The following is a 17,967-nucleotide window of genomic DNA, read 5'->3' as shown; positions in this document are numbered from 1 at the left end:
TTAAAAAGACTATTCAGGCACCGCTAATGTTATTTTAAACCTCCCTCCCGTTTTAAAATAAAACCATAAAAACATATTTGTAAATCATACCTTATCGTGCACAGTGGGCGGTCCTCCACGGTCCGACATCATCTTCCTGTCACACCTTCCTCCTCTTTCTTCTTCCAGCGACGTTCTCCTATCCTGGCTCTTCCCCGCCTTCCTCTTCTGTTCTTCCGGAATGAAGAGGTTCGCGAGCGTACTGCGAATGCGCAGTATGCTCGCGTAGTTCTAAGGGGTACTTAGAACTGCAACAAAAATGGCACCGACGATACTGCGCACACGCGGGATTTGAACACAACCCGCCAGAAGAACAAAAGATGAAGGCGGGGAAGAGCCAGGACAGGAGGACATCGCTGGAAGAAAAAAGAAAAGGAAGGCGGGACAGCAAGATATGTTTTTATGGTCTTATTTTAAAACGGGGGGGGGGGGGGGTTAAAATAAGATTTGCGGTGCCTGCATTGCCTTTTTAAAGGCTATTCACACATATGTGGGGCTATTACAGCATGATTTTGCTGATAGAGCCCCTTTAAGCGCTATTCCACGTTTGGGGATTACATTCCCGAATCCGCTTGAAAAATGCGGAGAGAAACATCCTGTAAGCAGGATTTTTTTCTCCGCATTTTTCAGGTAGAACTCGGAAGACCCCATTATAATTTTTACGCTTTTTACGCGGGTTTACATTTTTCAGGTCCCCAAGCAGCCCCCAAAAATGGAAAAAACAGGGCACAGGTGTGAACATAGAGTAAATAACATGTTATATATAATCTTTTCACAAAAAAAAACATAATCATTCTGTAATATTATGCCTGCAGATTAGTTTGGATTTTCATGGTTAAAGTTCCCTTTAAATATTTGTGCTTGCCACACAATGTTGGGTTGAACTTTGCTGGGTCCACCAGATAAAAGTATTCCAAAAGCCCCTAAGAAATGGACCATAGTATCCTTTTATTAGGACGTTTATTGTATTAACACCTGGGCTTATTGGAGGATCCTTTGGTAGTTCAATGTGTCAGTCTGACACTGTTGCCACAGGTACCATGTGGTTGACTATTCCAAAGGCAAATCTGGATGGCAAAGTGCTGTACTTTGGCACCAGTTATTAGAGGGTAGTTATTAATGGGTGGTTTAGTGATTGGCTGAACTAAAAGGGTTTTCCCAACATACAACTTTCCACTATTACTGTAACTTCATTCACCTCCTACGTGCCCTCTCTCTCAGGATCTGCATCCCCATAGCTCCATTACATTGCTCCATGTCAGTGGCGATGGTCAGTGTGGGGGTCCTGTGCAGTGCTTGACACTGTGCTTAACAAAATATATTTGTGCACTGCATATGCTCGCTTTGTTAAGATTGCACCTACATGGCTATGTATCACATATATATTTTAGATGAAATCTGAATGCTATTGTGGGACTATCCATGTAAATGCAGCAAACATATAAGCATATATTCAAGGCTATCCTGTTTAACTTGCTAGAATGGATGAGCAAACAATGAGCAAAATACCAGTTTACTAGTTTTTTTGCTATATGGCATGAGCATGTGCTACATTGGAAAAGACTTTTAAGGGATCTAAACCTGCTTCTTGGACACAAAAGCATTACAACCAACTTCTTTAAACAGCAAATAACCATGACCTATTATTTCTAGCTATGTGGATCTTGTTATAAACTCCTATATGTCCACTTATGCCAAGACCTGGACAAATTCCCAGAAAACTCTGCTGTCCACGGCAGTAGACCATTAGAGGGCTGCGACACTTTGTACAAGGGTTTTCATTTGAGCCGCCTAATTTTCTCTGCTTGGGCAGGACATACCATTGCTTTGATTCTTAGGGCCATTGTGTTCCTAACAAGGCTCATTAAGAGCAAGTGTGTAGCCAAATACACTACTGGACTACAGCCACATCCTGGCACAAATCCTGGTACACAGCAATGACCTGGCACAATCTTCACTAGCTTTCTCCTCTTCTGTGTCACTTTAAAACTCCAGCTGGCACCCAGTCACTTGGAACGTAATCCGGTTAGCAGCCCACAACCACAGCTGAACAGAAGCAGATTTGCAAAGTGCTGGAAGAATAGTTTACTTTAACAATACAATCACACTGGCACAAATAAAACGTAAAGAACATTCCTGCTGCTGCTCTAAGTGAAGTGTCAACAACTGATTAAAATAATCCATGTTCCAGCCATTCCAAGAGCGGCACGGGGAAGAGCAATTAATACGCGCAAAACTTTTAGATCCCTTTTCAATATGCCATAAAGCAGGGTCTCCATGTGTGGACAGGGCGGGAGGTTCTATTTCAATTAAAATGCCCAGTCATCAACTATTTCCACTGGCTTTGAAGCCATGCAGAAGAACGCAAACAGTGAGGTTTAGTTCTTATACTACAAATACACTAAAAAAACCCCTCCATTCTATTTATTTCTAGACTTTAGACTAAAAACAGCAAAGGAAATTTAGTATATGGATATTGCCGGAGAAAGCACTCCATGTAACCCCACATACGGCAGCAACTCAAGTCCTCAATGTCTCCACTATTGGGCAACAGAGAGCTGAAGACAAAGATACCATAAAGAATGTAATGTCATCTCTTGACCATTTCCTCACTGTAGTTGTTCAGATTTTTAAACGATAGCAAGTGTTTTTTTTTTTTGTTTTTTTGTTTTTTTTACTGAAATATCTTTTTAAAAACTGGACAAAGTGGTTAACAGAGTATAAGCCAGCATCATATTAGATGGGGACCATTATGTTATGTTATATACATGGTGCTATATAAATCCCCAAATGTAAAGCACCGTGGAATTGATGGTACTATATAAATAAACAATAATAATAATAATAATAATAATAATTAGAGATGAGCGAATAGCCGTTCCGAACAGCACGCTCACAGCACGCTCCCATAGAAATGAATGGAAGCGGCCGGCCTCCGGCAAAGTCTGCGTGCCAGGTGCTTCCATTCATTTCTATGGGAGCGTGCTGTTCGGATCAGCTGATCCAAACAGTGTTCGCCCATCTCTAATAATAAATAATAATAATAATGTCTGGGGAAAGCTACATTCAGTTATGCTGAATTGTATCATTATATCAATGTGCTATTTCAAGATAGCAAACCGGATGTGCGCAAACACACACAGGCTTTCAATATCAGCTTGACACTATGGAAAAGAGTTTATGATAAGATTTACATCATGAGTAAATATCTTATCATTCCATGTTCATCACTATCTGCACTGCAGTGTCTGAGGTTGATAAAGCTACTGATGAAATCTAGCGACCACTGATTCCACACACAAAGCTTTTTAAGATGGCAGGCAGCTTTAGAAATTTCAAGTTTAAAGTGAACCTTTCAGGGGATTGTCCTATCTGAGTATGTCAGAGTATCGTGATATTTGGAGATGCTGAGCTCTGTAAAATATAGGTTTATATGATTTGGTGCAGGATTTCGACATATAAAGCAGAGTAAGGCGCCACTCATTCTAAAACGTAAACACGTGTCAGAGTGAGGCGCTTCAAAACAGATCCCATTGACTTCAACTAGGCTTACACGCGCTACCCATTAAACTCAATGGGAGGCTTTTTTACCTATTGCTTTCAATGTGATACGCGCGTGGGAACGGAGCCTCAATCCTGGTAGGACTCCTAGGAGAGACACTGAGAGTCCTGCTTACTCAGCCCAAACACTGTTATTGACATCTCTCCTTGTACATACACATGGGCAGATTAAAAGCTGTCAATCACTTCTCGTCTAGGAGTCTCAAAAGGATTTTTACTCACAACTTTAAATCTTGAGTTCATCTTTTCTGCCTTCATATCCTGCCCTCAGATACAGCACTATAAACCACCTGACAAGTTTACATTAAACAAAGTGAGGAGAAAACCTGGTTGCAGGGACATAATCATTTATCATATTGCTTGTACAAAAGCAAATCATTAATACATTGCTATTTATCAACTGGTACAAAATTGCTGAAGTCAAATGTCCAGCAATGGGTTTTCAGCTTTCACTTTGCACAGCTTATACAGCATATGTTTGATAATACCTTGGTGCTATATAAGTATCTTTATAACCCAAGGCATTCATCCTGAGCCCCCCTGCACAAGAAGAATTCACCATCTGATGAAGATTATTTTGCCATCAACACCAGACCTGTAGTTTGGCACCAGTGGTATGGAAGAGCAGACTGCATCGAGACCTACTCAGCATTTTCTTAGCACAAGCAGAGTAGGGAGAATCAATCCACCTGACTCTTTATATAGTATTTATGACATATCTAAATATCCTTTCTAATGTGCTTACCAATACGGTCATAATATGGTCCTAAAGCAGCTAATGGACAGGGAACACCTGCAGCACCGCTCCTATTTATGTAAAAGGAGTGTCACTGCACTTCTCCGGAACCACCCCTATATAGGGGAGTGGGCTGCGTCGCTGCTCCTATTACTCCTAATAGGAGAAGCCCTCATGCACTGCCCACCTAGTGCAGCCGTTTCTGAAATGCTTCTGCAACAGTTGATCTGTTCGGGGTAAAGTGTCAGACACCCTGAAAGCATATACTGATGACCTATTCTGTGGATAGGTCGCCAGTATAAAAAAAAATAAATAAAAAAAAAAATCAATTTTGGGGCAGAAAACCCCTTTAAATAAAACAATCACTAAAACAGGCAACATCTTATGTTTCTATCCTATAACTCCTTAAAATGAATGGGATTGATTGCAATTCTTACTTTATTGCAGAATGAATAGAAATAGGTGGAGGAGGAGAAAGTCGGGGAGGCACATCATATTCTTCCATTAAAATATTCGATAAAACCTAAAACAAAAAAATATATATATTATAGGCATATTAGTATTGCTATGACCAAGGGTTTGCACTAAACTGAGCCTTGTAAGCATTGCTGCTGTAATGTCATATTATGTTTAGGATGGAAGTATCCAAGTGATCTGATCATACACCATAGGACCCATCTGCAGTCTGTCCTGTCCGCTACTGTATATTTAGTAATCCTGTTCTAGCACACTAACGTTACCTAACAGCAGCCTGTGACATTGAGATACAAAGGATAATGTATTGGCATACAGGAATATGCTAATACATTAAGTTTAATTTAACTATTAAAAAATAATAATCAGTTAATGGGTTAAAATTTAAACCATGTGATTCCAATATTTACAGTGTGATTATAAGACATATCATATAGAAATCATTTTTGGCAGATATATTACTTGATAATAAACAACTTAGACATATTAGTTCTTCCCACAACCAGAATTCCCTGAAAAATTAATTTAACAGGTTATTTTGTGCATAATGGAAGCACAACGGCAAATTTTTGTTTTTATTTCAATATATATATATATATATATATATATATATATATATATATATATATATTCTTTTTTTACATATTTGCAATGCAGAAAAATGTTATGTAAATTATTCAGTAGTTACCAGGAAAGAAATATAATGCTTGTAGCTTTTCAGTATATCCTGATATTCATACCCTTAAACACATACGGAAACAAAATTCTTACCCTAACATTTTCTGAAGGTAAGTCATGATGCTTGTGCTGTTTATGCACGAATCTTGCTTCTGAACTCAAGTGTTTGATATGTCTCCCATTGATAACAGAGTTTGCAGTTTTTCCAAGTTTAGGAGAGCTATCAAGTGTTAAACGACATGCAGCCAAGTGACTGGCACCAGAAATGTCTCTTGGACACCAGGCTTCAAGGGGCATTGGCTGGTCTCTACAAGGCACATTTTCTGTATGATGTACATGTCTACACATTCGACTGTCAGGTGGGACTGGAGGTGGTCTCTCTGGTGGGGGTGGCGGTTCTCTTAAAGGAGGCGGTGGTGCAGGAAGGGGTTTATCTTGTTTTCGGACCATGCAAGGTGAGGACTGAAAAACAAAATGTCCCATAAACACATTAGGCATTCATTGTAAACATGCAAGGTTCAATTCATGTTGTTATTCTTTACAAAACTTATTCTAACTCTAGAAGTGACCAACCTTATGCCAACCCTACCAAACTTTGCACTATCATCTGAGAGTAAGGATATCCCAGAGTATATCTTCAACTTCAAAAAGTAAGGCAAATTTTTGTGCTGGGAACTTGGAGGTAAATGCAAGCAACCACTTTCAATAATTTGTTTAGCATATATGCCAAATGTAGGAACCAAGTATAATGTGAACATAGTCTACACTGAATAGCTAAGTATTAAAGATAACATACTTATTTGGATAAACTGATCTGTTGATATGAGTATGCGTATATAGAATGGCTTCTATTACTTATTACACACAATATGTTATTCTGAAGTTTACCTTTGGTGACCCAGTAGGGCTTGCACAGGGGGAGCGAGCTACTCCTTTATGAATAAGATCCAGTCGAGGAGGAACTGGTGGTAGGTTCAGGTGAGGGATTTGTAGTGGATCAGGGGGAGTTTTTTTTCTTTGGGAAAGAGGAGAAGAACCTGGAGAGGTCACCGGTGAATTCTGTCTTTCATTCATCTACAATAGAAAAGTTATTACTAACAAATAGCTATGTACATGTTGCAAAGTCATTTTAGACCACATGTAGCCAAACGCAGCTAAAAAACACTGCAGAAAAAATACAGAGGAAGAGTATGTAGTAAAAAACTTGCATTTTCCACTGCTTTCCTGCTGTTTTGCATTTCTTCTTTCCACCCGTAAAAATCTGTGAGGAAAATGCAGTGTTCTTGTATCCTACAGAGTTTTTTCTTTACTCACATTCATTTTACTGGGAATTAACAAAACATTTTTCTCTACTGCATTTCCACAGTTTGTGGCCTCAGCTTTAGGCAAGGGCCCATGGGCCGAAAACACCGCAGGAAAAATCTCGGCGTTTTACAGTAACTGCAAAGTGGATGGAATTCATGTGAATCCCATAGCCACTTTGCGTTTAAAACCTCAGCGAGGACATGCTGTGACTTCCAAAATGGCACGGTTTTGCAAATCGCAACATGTCAATTATATCTATGGAAATGCCATCAGCTTTCCGGTAGATATAATTGTAAGAGAATGTCAGCAGAGGAAAACTCTGCAAACTTTCTGTTCAAATCGCTGCAGGAAGAACCGCAATGCGTTATCGCCGCGGTTTTCCCCGCAGTGCTTTAGGACTGCGAATCGTCCCGTGGGACCTTAGCCTTAGGCCAAGCCCCATGTTGTGAACACACAGCATTTTGGCAGCATTTGGGATTCTAGCTACTCTAATCTACACATTGCAGGAAAAAAAAAAAAATCAGCAGCAAAAATGCTTGAGGTTTAGTAAATCGCAGCATGTCAATTATTCCTATGAAAATGCTGGCATATTCCGTATAAGTATAATAGAAGCAGAAAGTCCGCAGAGGAAAATATATAGAATAATAGAATTCAGTAAATTCGCTTTAGGATGAAATAGCTCCTTGGTGTACTGCGAGATATAGTGAACTGTGCATGTTAATGAATGATTTAATAGATTATTCTGGCATTACCTTTCTCACACATGAAAGCCGATTCATTATCAAACATTCTTCTCGCTCATCATCATCATCAAAATCCAGCATGGGTGTACATAAACTATCTAAATTACTACAATTCCTGTTCTCATCTCTTGGATCAAAAGGATCAACTATAATTGGTTCTGTACCCTTGATTTCACAGCGGCAGAAAGGACATCCCTGTCCATCAGATTCCTGAAAAAAAAAAATTCAAAATCTGCCTCAATATGTTGTATAAGGCTTGCTTCACAAAATAATCAATTGCAATGCATTTGTAAAGAAAAAAAAATAAATAAAAATTGGCCCAGACATGATATTTGCACACATTTGTAAACTGCAGTGACATTTTTTTTTTTTTACTACTATGGTTTGAATGAATAATCTATAACATAATGAATATAGAATTCATTGTCGAGTATCAGTGAAGAACTAAATTCAGTGCTTTTAGAGGATACACGGCAATTGATGTACAAGCTGAAATTTTTTTAAATTCTAACTCTATATGCATTTACCAGCATACAGTAGTCCCTCTAATTACAATAGCCTTAGGATACAGATTTTCAGCATACGATATATTTTTTCTGGCCCACTTTAGTTTGAAACCAGGTTAGCACTGTTGCCTTGCAGCGCTAGGTTTCATTCCAAGGACAACAGCTGCAAGAAGTTTGTATGTTCTCCTTGTGTTTGTGTGGGTTTCCTCCCACATGCCATAAACATACGGATAGTAAATTTAGATTGTGAGCCCTATATGGGATAGTGTCTGTAAAGTGCTGCGCTATATAAATATGCAAAATAAATAAGTGTATGCACTGAGCGACTGACTAGTAGCTCCCCTCTATGGTATAGTGTAGTGCTACAAGTAAGAGTGGCTCTGTGTTAATTTTCATATGTGCTGTATACAGGAGCGTTACTACCAGGGTAGCAAGGGTAGCGGCTGCCACAGGGGCCCGGACAGCTGCAGATTTTTATTTTATTGTTTTTAAATAAATGTTACCTACTATTTACTTACCGATCCTGGTACAACCGCCTGCACTTCCCCTTCTGCGCAGGCAGCTGTGAGCAGCAGCCAGGATCAGTAAGTGTGATGCCGTGGGCCCACAAACCCCAAAAACTCTGGTATCATTATACTCGGGGGGTCCTTTCATATCCCTGAATATAATGAGCAGAGGGCTAGTAGTGGTGAGGGATCATAAAAAACACTGTTACTTATCTCTCCTGGGCTCCGGCAGGCTTCAGGCCTACTTGGTGACGTCACAGATGTCCCATGGGCCGGGCTTGCGTCCTTATGTACAATGCAAGCCCGAATGAAGGGATGTCTCTTCAATCACTGAAGATGGCTGTCATCAGCCGGGAGTGCGCCGGAGCCGAGGAGAGGTAATTAGTATTGTAATTTACAAGACCAACTATAGCTTGAATTTATACTATAAGGATCCCAAATGTACTACCAACCTCTTGGCCCTCCTCTCCTAGGCTGCTGCAAATGTATTAGAGGCTTACAAATAGCAACTGAATTCTCTCCCTTACTCAAACTCTGTACTCACAAACCAGTGAGTAATGTAGATTGTGAGCCCCATATAGGGATCACAATGTACTTTTTTTTTTTTTCATTTAAGTATGTCTTTGTAGAATGGGAGGAAATCCACGTAAACACGGGGAGAACATACAAACTCCTTGCAGATGTTGTTCCTGGTGGGATTCGAACCCAGGACTCAAGTGCTGCAAGGCTGCAGTGCCAACCACTGAGCCACCGTGTTGCCCCTTACATTGACCTATTCTGTCAACTGCATTATACTGGCCAAAAATATTCTATCTCATGTGTCATAAAGTATAACAATACTGGTCAAGTGGCAATTTAACAGCCCCGTTCTCTCCCAAATTCTCCTAGTGACGCTATCATCACAGTGCCAAAATGTACATTAGTGTATTACTGTTATATGGACAATTCCTATGTAATATGAACATGTTCCATTAAGTTACACCATAAGAGAAAGCAGAAACATCCCAGTAAGTAAATATCCGCAACTTCCTAGTAAATATTTTTTGCTGTCTTTTTATTTCTTGTATTTTTTCTATACGACCATGTTCACAGTAAGGAGCAATATATTTGGAAGCGTAGTATTTTAACAGATATAACAGGAAATATGCAAGTAATCTTTTTTTAATTATGATTAAATAAATGACTCCATTTTGTTATTTCAATTAACAAAACTGTAAAACATATGAAAATACGCCCTAAGAAAAATGAATGAGTTCTCTAAATATTACAAGCCTGCAGACATACAGCCGAGAATCTTACAATTTGAAGGTCACATAAGTGTGTAATATGTAATGACAGTACCTGCCAAGATGTGAGGCATGAAGTACACATCAAATGTCCACATGGCTCAATCTTCACATCTTTGTCATTTTCTGCACATATTTTACAAAGCTGAAACGTTGAGCCCATTTCACAGTACAATTCATATTGTTCCTATAAGTAAAAAAAAAAAAAAGTTAAAATATCAATAGAAAATAATAGCCACAGCACATAATCATGTAAAGCTCTGTCTATAGCTCGAAGAAAAGAAATTATTATTTTTTTTTTATAAATATAAAAGGATAATGGAATTGTATATGCACTAACTGCTTTTACAATTACACAGGCCTACCATTATGGGGTGATGCAGCTTGTTGGCAAACCTGTTCTTCATATAGAGTTCTTGCTTGATAGAGCCATAACAGCAGACAATCATGAGGGTTGTGTACTTGGAAATCTTAGGGTAAGTTCACACGGCGGAAACCTTTTCTGCCATGTGGCTTTTTGGTGCGGCTACCCGCTCCTGATTAGATCCGGATGAATGGGACTAATTAAGAGGGTGCTTCAAGCTGTGGACGCCGCGGCTGACTCAGCCGCGGAATCCACGTGAAGATAGGGAGTGCCGATATTTTTTTCCCGCTAGCTGAAAAAAATCGCTAGCGGGGAAAAAAAGGTGAGGGACTCCCATTGAAATGAATGGGAAACATTTTTGCTGGCGGATTTTGGATTCCGCGTCAAAATCCACTTGTAAAATATTCCGTGTGAACATACCCTTAACAGTAACACCCGTGTTGTATGTTCTTTTGTTGATGAGCTTTGCAAGTCTACAGGATTCCTTTCTACTGGATGTTTTTCCTTGTCCACACCAATCTTGGTACACTTGTAGTATGAGAAAACCCCACCAGGCTGCTAGTTTTTGAAACAATGAACCTGGCCGTGCCTCTTCCGAGTTTCTCAGATTGCTTGATTTTACAATTCTATTATTGATTTACAAAGTAGCCAAACCAGGGAAAACTTATTCATTTTTTATGGTGCAGCCCAAGGTCACGAACATGATTTTCATACAGAAACACTCCCCACAGGCCATGGATAATAGTCATTCAGTTTTGGGGGGGGGGGGGGGGGGGGGGGAAACATCTCTCCACAACGCTGCCAGTTTCATATCACGTTTAGCCAAATCAAATTGTAATCTTTATCCATTCACATTTTTACTCTCTCTTTTCAATGCAGGAATACAGTGATATCTGCAAAATCACAGGCCTTGGTGGTATCATCCTGCAGCATGAGGAACATGGGCCACCTAGGAGAACTGGAACCGGAATAGAAAAGTCCTGGTGTTTTTCTAAGATCATTCATACATAGTTGCAGAATAAAAGTCTAAGTTTTTGCATAATACAACATAATAAACAGATGGAAAGCTTTCCTGACATAAAACCAGATACCTGGGTAACTTTGATGTGATCATGGGGTGTGGGCTCACATAGACCTGTCAAGTCTGGGTTATAGCTTCGGCCATCAGGATACAGGTAACTGGAAATGTAAAAAGACAGTTAGTAAAGGTGCAGAGCTGTGCACAATGAACTCGAAACACTGAAACTGCATACTGTACACTTTATTATTACTTTTCTCAGATTCAAGTTATGTCTGTGACCATTGTGGGGTTTTCTTTCATTAAACGAGAGGTACCAAAAATTTTGTCCACGTGCGAAGAACGGAAAGCTGAACCTAGCGTAATCTGAAGTGTGCTATGGAATATGCTGCTGCTATAAAAACAAGAAATAGATGAAGCAAAGACACATTTGTTTTCCTGACAGTATTTCACTCTCGTACTATTCACTGGTTGCAACTCCCCATGAAACTAGTCTGCTTTCTACACTCTGTAAAGAACAGAACATACAACTTTGCTGTTTGATGCTTGAGGTCTGCATCTCAGATATTAGGATTTGCCCTGCAGGTCTATAGTTGGGGTTCCATTCAGAAAGCAAATAGAAACAGAGATAAAAGTGAGATGCCTAGCAGGTACCACTTCATATTACTAACTGGAGAAAAATGGATCCGCTTCTGGCTTGAATTCTTCAGTCTGCACATTATTAGATATAACTATAGATGGTATATTGTTCACTTCTGTTGGGTTCACGTCTATGTTCGGAACACGTGTCACTGATTCCATCATATTTCATAAGAAAAATTGCACTTCATGCATCGCTATTTTTTCCTGTCAAAACAAGTGACACCTTGGTGGAACTTTATGGACTGTGATAAATGGGAACAATGGTGCAGATGTGAACAGAGGCTTATTTATATTTCCATACATGCTCATAATAACGCAGATTATTCAACCATTTACTGTAAAGACACTGAAAAATATGCTGCTCACATTATTAAAGCCTCTTTGAAAACTGAACAGGCTTCAGCTTATCATAGTTTTCTAAAAAAAAAAAAAAAAAAAAATCCATTTATTAACGCCTGAAAAATAATTTCTTAGGCTAAATAGTGTAAACGGTTCGATTTTGCAGCAGTGCAAACGCCATGGCAAAAAAACGCAGTGTTTTACAATCCTTGCAAAGTGGATGGGATTCTGGCTAATCCCATACACACAGTGCAGAAAAATATCCGCAGTGGACTTGCTGAGTTTTACAAAAACGCAACAGTTTTTGAAATCGCAGCACGTCAATTATACCTACGGAAACGTAGACATTTTCTGCATAGGTATAATTGGAGCAGAAAGTCAGCAGAGGAAAATACTGCGGACTTTTTGTTAAAAGCACTACAAGAAAAAAAACGCAATACCTCTCCACCATGGTTTTTAGCCTCAATGCGGTTTTGTTTATAGAGGAACTCCAGGGTTACCACTTCTTTAAATTTTACATTGTGCGTTAATGTGGGACTCGAATATCTATAGTGTGTTTAGAAACTATTTTATTTATATTTTATGCTTTTTTTTAGGTCTAAAGATATAGGAATAATAAATTGTTGAATTGTGATTTACTTTCTGTTACATTAGCGATGACCAATCACAGTCACCAAAAATTGTCCTATGCCTCAGAAGGTTCTCTTCATTATGGATAACTGTGACACTTTGCATTGTAATGCCACACATTGCAAAAATTCTATGTTTTACAGCATCTGCAAAGTGGATGGGATTCTAGATAATCTCATCCACACATTGGACATGCTGCGATTTCAAAAACCATTGCTTTTTTGTGAATGTCAATTACACCTACAGAAATGCTGGCATTTTCCATAAAGATATAATATAGAAACAGAATGTCTGCAGAATGTCTGTAAAAAAGCGCTGCGGGAAAAACCATGATGCGTTTATGCCACCAATTGTAGCCCCGATGTGTTTTTTTTTAGAGAAACTCCAGGGTTTCTGACTTTCTGTGAAAAGAGATGCGGAAAAAAGCGCAATGCGAAGTTTTTCTTTTTTAGGCTAAGGCTGGTCTTACACGACCATAATGTAAGTCCGCAAATGGTCCGCAATTGAGGGTTTTCAATTGCGGACCATTTGCGGACATATACTCAATGCGGCCTCTTACACCACTGGATATTTTATCCATGGTGTGGCTGGGCCGCAAGCGTGGTTCGCAATTTATACAGCATGTCCGTAATGCCTGTGAAATGTGGCACTGCACGGACTCACCCATAGAACTCTATGGGCGAGTGCGACAGGACATGGACATCTGCGGAGTGTATGTAGCCAATCAGCAACTAGTGTTGCTGCTCAGCAACATGCGGACCGTAGAATCATTACGGTTGTGTAAGACCAGCCTAAGGCCCCACGCAGCAAGCCACAGCCAAAAAGATAAACAAAATACACACTGCTTGCGGCTTCAATACCTTATCTATCTAGGTCACCCACTCCAGTATGGAACACCTTGCCTGTTCTCAACGGAAAGCAAAGATTGTAGCAGGCTCAAGACTCCCTGCTATTCAGCGGCAGAAAGCCAATGGTCTGGATCAGCATCCCGCTGTGGGGAAAATAGAGAGAAATCCAAAGTGGATGTCCATCTCAAATGCCTCTTCATTTTGTAACAGGGCCTTAGTGAAACAGTGTAGAGCGGTGTTTTCGTAACTTCAAATTGATGGATGGAGGAACAAACAAAGTATTCCCATATCGGGCCACGTTTGGCAGAGATGGGAATACTCCTGTAATAACAGTGACGAAGCACATTTGTTAGGCTAAGAACCCATGTTGTGTAAATGCTTTTTTTTTTGTTGCAGATTTGGCTACAAAAGAAATGGAAAATATCTAGGAAGCAGTTATGTTTCCGTCTTCTGCTCGATCCACTCCTGGCTTTGGCTCAAAAAAACACACAGCAAAATCTGCAACAAAAAAAGCTGTTTCCACAAGGTGGGGCCTTAACCATAGGATAAAATTTGATGTTTGAGCATGAGCTCTAAACAAGTTGCATATAAGTTGCATTTTGTGTTCATTTTTAACACCCGAGATTCTTTTGTTTTTAATCCATTTTTTATTAATCCCACTGACATCAATGGGCAAAATCTTTAGTGAGAAATTGGCAACAATAGGACATGCTGTATTTACTTATTTATTTTGCTTACTTGCATAGCTCTATGATATTCCACAGCATTTTATATACCGTATATACTCTAGTATAAGCCGAGTTTTTCAGCACAGTTTTTGTGCTGAAAAAGCACTCCCGTCGGCTTATACTGGAGTCAAGCAAAAAAAAAATATTTTTTTTTTTTTTTTTTTTTTTTTTTTTGGGGGGGGGGGCTATGGCCAGCAGCGATAGTAATGTATAGAATCTCCCATAAAATTATGTAAAAGTAAGAAGCTTTAAAGAAATATAATACAAAAAATAAAATTATTATTGATATGCTAATTAGCCAGCAAGGTGCACTCTGTCATCAGCAGAAGTAGCAGCCTCCCTGCTCTCACCTCCCCCTCTGTGTACACATATCAGACAGTTCTCAGTGAATTTCCAAATGCACCGTTCTGGCTAATTAGCATATCAATAAATGCGGGCTAATTCAAAACCGGCTGAGACAATTAATAAATTAAAGGTATGTCTGGAATAGTCTTTCTAAAGGCTAGGCAAATATATGCTTAGTTAAAAATGAGTTTTCCCAATGATAGAATCTCTTTAAGAAAAACATACAGAACACTGAAAATTGGATGTATGCATAAGCCCTAAAGGAAAGGCAGGAAGAGAGGGGACCTGCCAGTGAGAGCAAAAAGAACAATCATCCCTCCCCCATGCCGGCGGGCTGGCAGGAGCTTTTCTTTATGTTAATAATGACCCTCATATTCTAATTTTTTTCCCCTCTCTGTGCTGCATTTTATTGTATCTGGAGTACTATTCATTCTTTCACAGGAAAACAAAAGTCACCAACATTGTTAATAGATTGTGTAGGTGGAGCAAAGGTTTTATTTGATCCTTTTTTCCTATAGACACAACAATTCAGAAATATTTCTGCTTGTTTTTAGAAAGAATGGTAGTTTCTTTTTTGGGGCGTTTTAAAACATGTGTTGAAAGTAGAAACGAACATAGTTTATCAGAAAAAATAATCATTCCATTTCCTGGTTGGTAGATGTCCCTATCACGTACAATGTAGCAGAAATATCAAAGATTTTATCACAATGTGAAATAAATTGTACTTGGCGTCTGAAGTGACAGCCTTGTTTTGGCAACTGGGACAGCTTCACTTGCTCAATAGCGTGCTGAAAGTGGAAAGCATGCCATATTTTACTTGTTTTTGTAGTATAGATTCGCAATCTTGTTTTCAATCTATAGTACTATATATAGTATAGGATATATTAGTATAGCTAATGGGGTATTAACCATTTCACTGCAAGACACTTCTGAGAAATACAAATAAAACCAGAATTCTAAAATATATAATTCATATTATTCTCCAAAATCATTTCCTAAAGTAGACACCTGACACACTGAGGAGCATTGGTATCACTTTCACACGCATGGAAGCCACGTATACGTGCCAGAATGCGAGGGCATTAACTCCGTGTGAACTGGCCCTTACATTAAAGCATAATTTAAAAAGAAATGCATAAAAATTTGTGGAAACTGACTCCAGAAAAGCATTATGCTAAGTTCACATTAGCGTTGGTTGTCTGTTGTTCTGGTCCGTCAGAGAGCTGCTAATCTAGCGATAACATATAGAGCTATACTGTCCCCTTTGACTATAATAGGGTCAGTCCGGTGTCTTTTTTTAAACTGCGAGTGGCAGATGAAAAAGACATTGCCACGGAGTCTCCAACAACTCTGACGCAACTGTGAATGTAACCTTAGATACACAACAGCGTATAAAAATGGTGTGCAGAGTTCAAAAATTGTCAATGTCACTTATGTCTACAGTAGAGATGAGCAAATCAAAGCTGACGAAGTGGAATTTGATCCGAATTTCATGTAATATTCTATTTGCATTGAATCCGGATTTCGTCACGCTTCATAGTAATGAATTGTATTTTTTGATAAAATGGATCCATTTCATAAAATGGATGCTACACGTTAGGACATGGGGCAATGAGCTCTTGGAAAGTGGGATCATTCCCAATGCCTTGCATGCAGCCAATCAGCAGCCAGCCAGCTCTGTGATGTCACAGCCCTTTAACCCCTCCACGACTGTCCACAGCATCGGGAGCAGGTGTTAGTTGTAACTGATAGTTAACACCCTGCTCCATAACCCTTGGTTAGAGCACAGGTCCAATCGGGGGTTCTGACCCCTTGGATTCCGCAGTCAAACATGACCGCTACATGCAAGAGGTTCCGCCATGCTACATGTCCCCTCGGCACACCCTGCAGTGAGATCGGGGGTGCTGATATGTCAGTTATCCTGATCTGCTAGTAGCCCCCAATACCTGGTTAATCCTGCCCAGAAGTGAGAAAGTCAGTCTATGCATTTACAATATATGTGTATTGCAGTCTATAGTGCTGAACCAGCGATCAGTGCATTGCTGATTCAGGTCCCCTAGTGGGACATCACTAAAAGCCACAGTGTTCTACACCATTATACAGGCTCTCTGCAGCCAGGAAATTGCTGTTTTTTAACATGATTTTCTGCAAATTAATTGGGATCGAATCATATCGGAAAATTGGACAAAGCTGCCGAATAGAGTTTTGAAAAACTTGCTCATCTCTAGTCTACAGTACGTTCACATGTTTATAACTTGATGTAAATGTGGCAAACCTTAACCTGACATCGTAACCTGCTGCAGAATGACATCTTATCACAGAAAACAAGCCATTTCAATGGTCAATATAACTTGTGTCACAGTGTAGTAAATGCACAGATGCTAAGCTAAATGGTATTACATCTGTATATCCAAATGGACAAAATACACAAATAATCTTCATGGTCTAGATTGACAAAAAGTCCTGATCAGATGCAGAAGGTGACTAAATATGCAACTGCCCACACAAATGTGACACATCCTTCTCAACTGACAGTTTATTCTCTCACCTACATATTATAACAGGACATGTTTTTTTCCACAAAATCATAGTGTCATATCGATGTGATATGACAGGGTTACGGTCTTACTGATCGGTCTATATGTGTTTCTTGTTGCACATCTATAGGACTGATCACTCTAGTTCGGTATACTTTTTTTGTATTTTCATATACTTTCTGTACTTCTCAGTAGATCCTGTACCATAAATAGTCATGTTATAAGCTGATCACTCAGTTCCTCGCTCATCCTAAAAGGTACTATAAAAACTGTAGGGGCTAGTGTTTATTAGCCACAGCTAGAATCATTTGAAGAAGTCCACTGCATCTGGACGCCATTGAACGATGAGTATATATACAGTACTAGAGGGAGGACCCGGCTTCGCACGGGTATATTACATATTATGTTTGTGTAGTGGCCCCATAAGAATTGTCCAATTTTGCACTGATGTATTTTGTATGTGGTTTGTATGTATGTCCATAAGCGTCATGTGATTATGTGTATCTCATTTTGAATGTCAGTGAAAAACCTGTGAACAGTTGTTATGGATACCTGGAGTAAAGCTGTATCTAATCCTTCCCCATGTGGTACTGTGTTTAGATGCAAGTATCCAATCCTTGTTGGTGTGGTACTTTGTGCAGATGCACATATCTAATCCTCCCCGTGTGGTATTGTGTGAAAA

General features: G+C 39.4%; 1 protein-coding gene across 2 annotated transcripts in view; it reads right to left on the bottom strand.

Annotated features, from left to right (window-relative positions):
* The window catches only part of CBLB (Cbl proto-oncogene B), a 155,444-nt gene that overhangs the window by 32,398 nt on the left and 105,079 nt on the right, over positions 1-17,967 (bottom strand). For both annotated transcript variants that reach the window (XM_075264962.1, XM_075264963.1), the window contains exons 8-13: positions 11,290-11,377; positions 9,890-10,021; positions 7,546-7,746; positions 6,377-6,562; positions 5,582-5,950; positions 4,774-4,859 (exon numbers count right to left, since the gene is read on the bottom strand). In XM_075264962.1, coding sequence (XP_075121063.1) covers positions 4,774-4,859; positions 5,582-5,950; positions 6,377-6,562; positions 7,546-7,746; positions 9,890-10,021; positions 11,290-11,377 — 1,062 coding nt within the window. The remainder of the gene's footprint in view (positions 1-4,773; positions 4,860-5,581; positions 5,951-6,376; positions 6,563-7,545; positions 7,747-9,889; positions 10,022-11,289; positions 11,378-17,967) is intronic.

Source organism: Leptodactylus fuscus, chromosome 2 (genome assembly GCF_031893055.1).
Source record: "Leptodactylus fuscus isolate aLepFus1 chromosome 2, aLepFus1.hap2, whole genome shotgun sequence".
NCBI classification, from domain to species: domain Eukaryota; kingdom Metazoa; phylum Chordata; class Amphibia; order Anura; family Leptodactylidae; genus Leptodactylus; species Leptodactylus fuscus.
The sequence above is the reverse complement of the archived record's forward strand: the minus strand, read 5'-3'. Positions and strand labels throughout refer to the sequence as shown.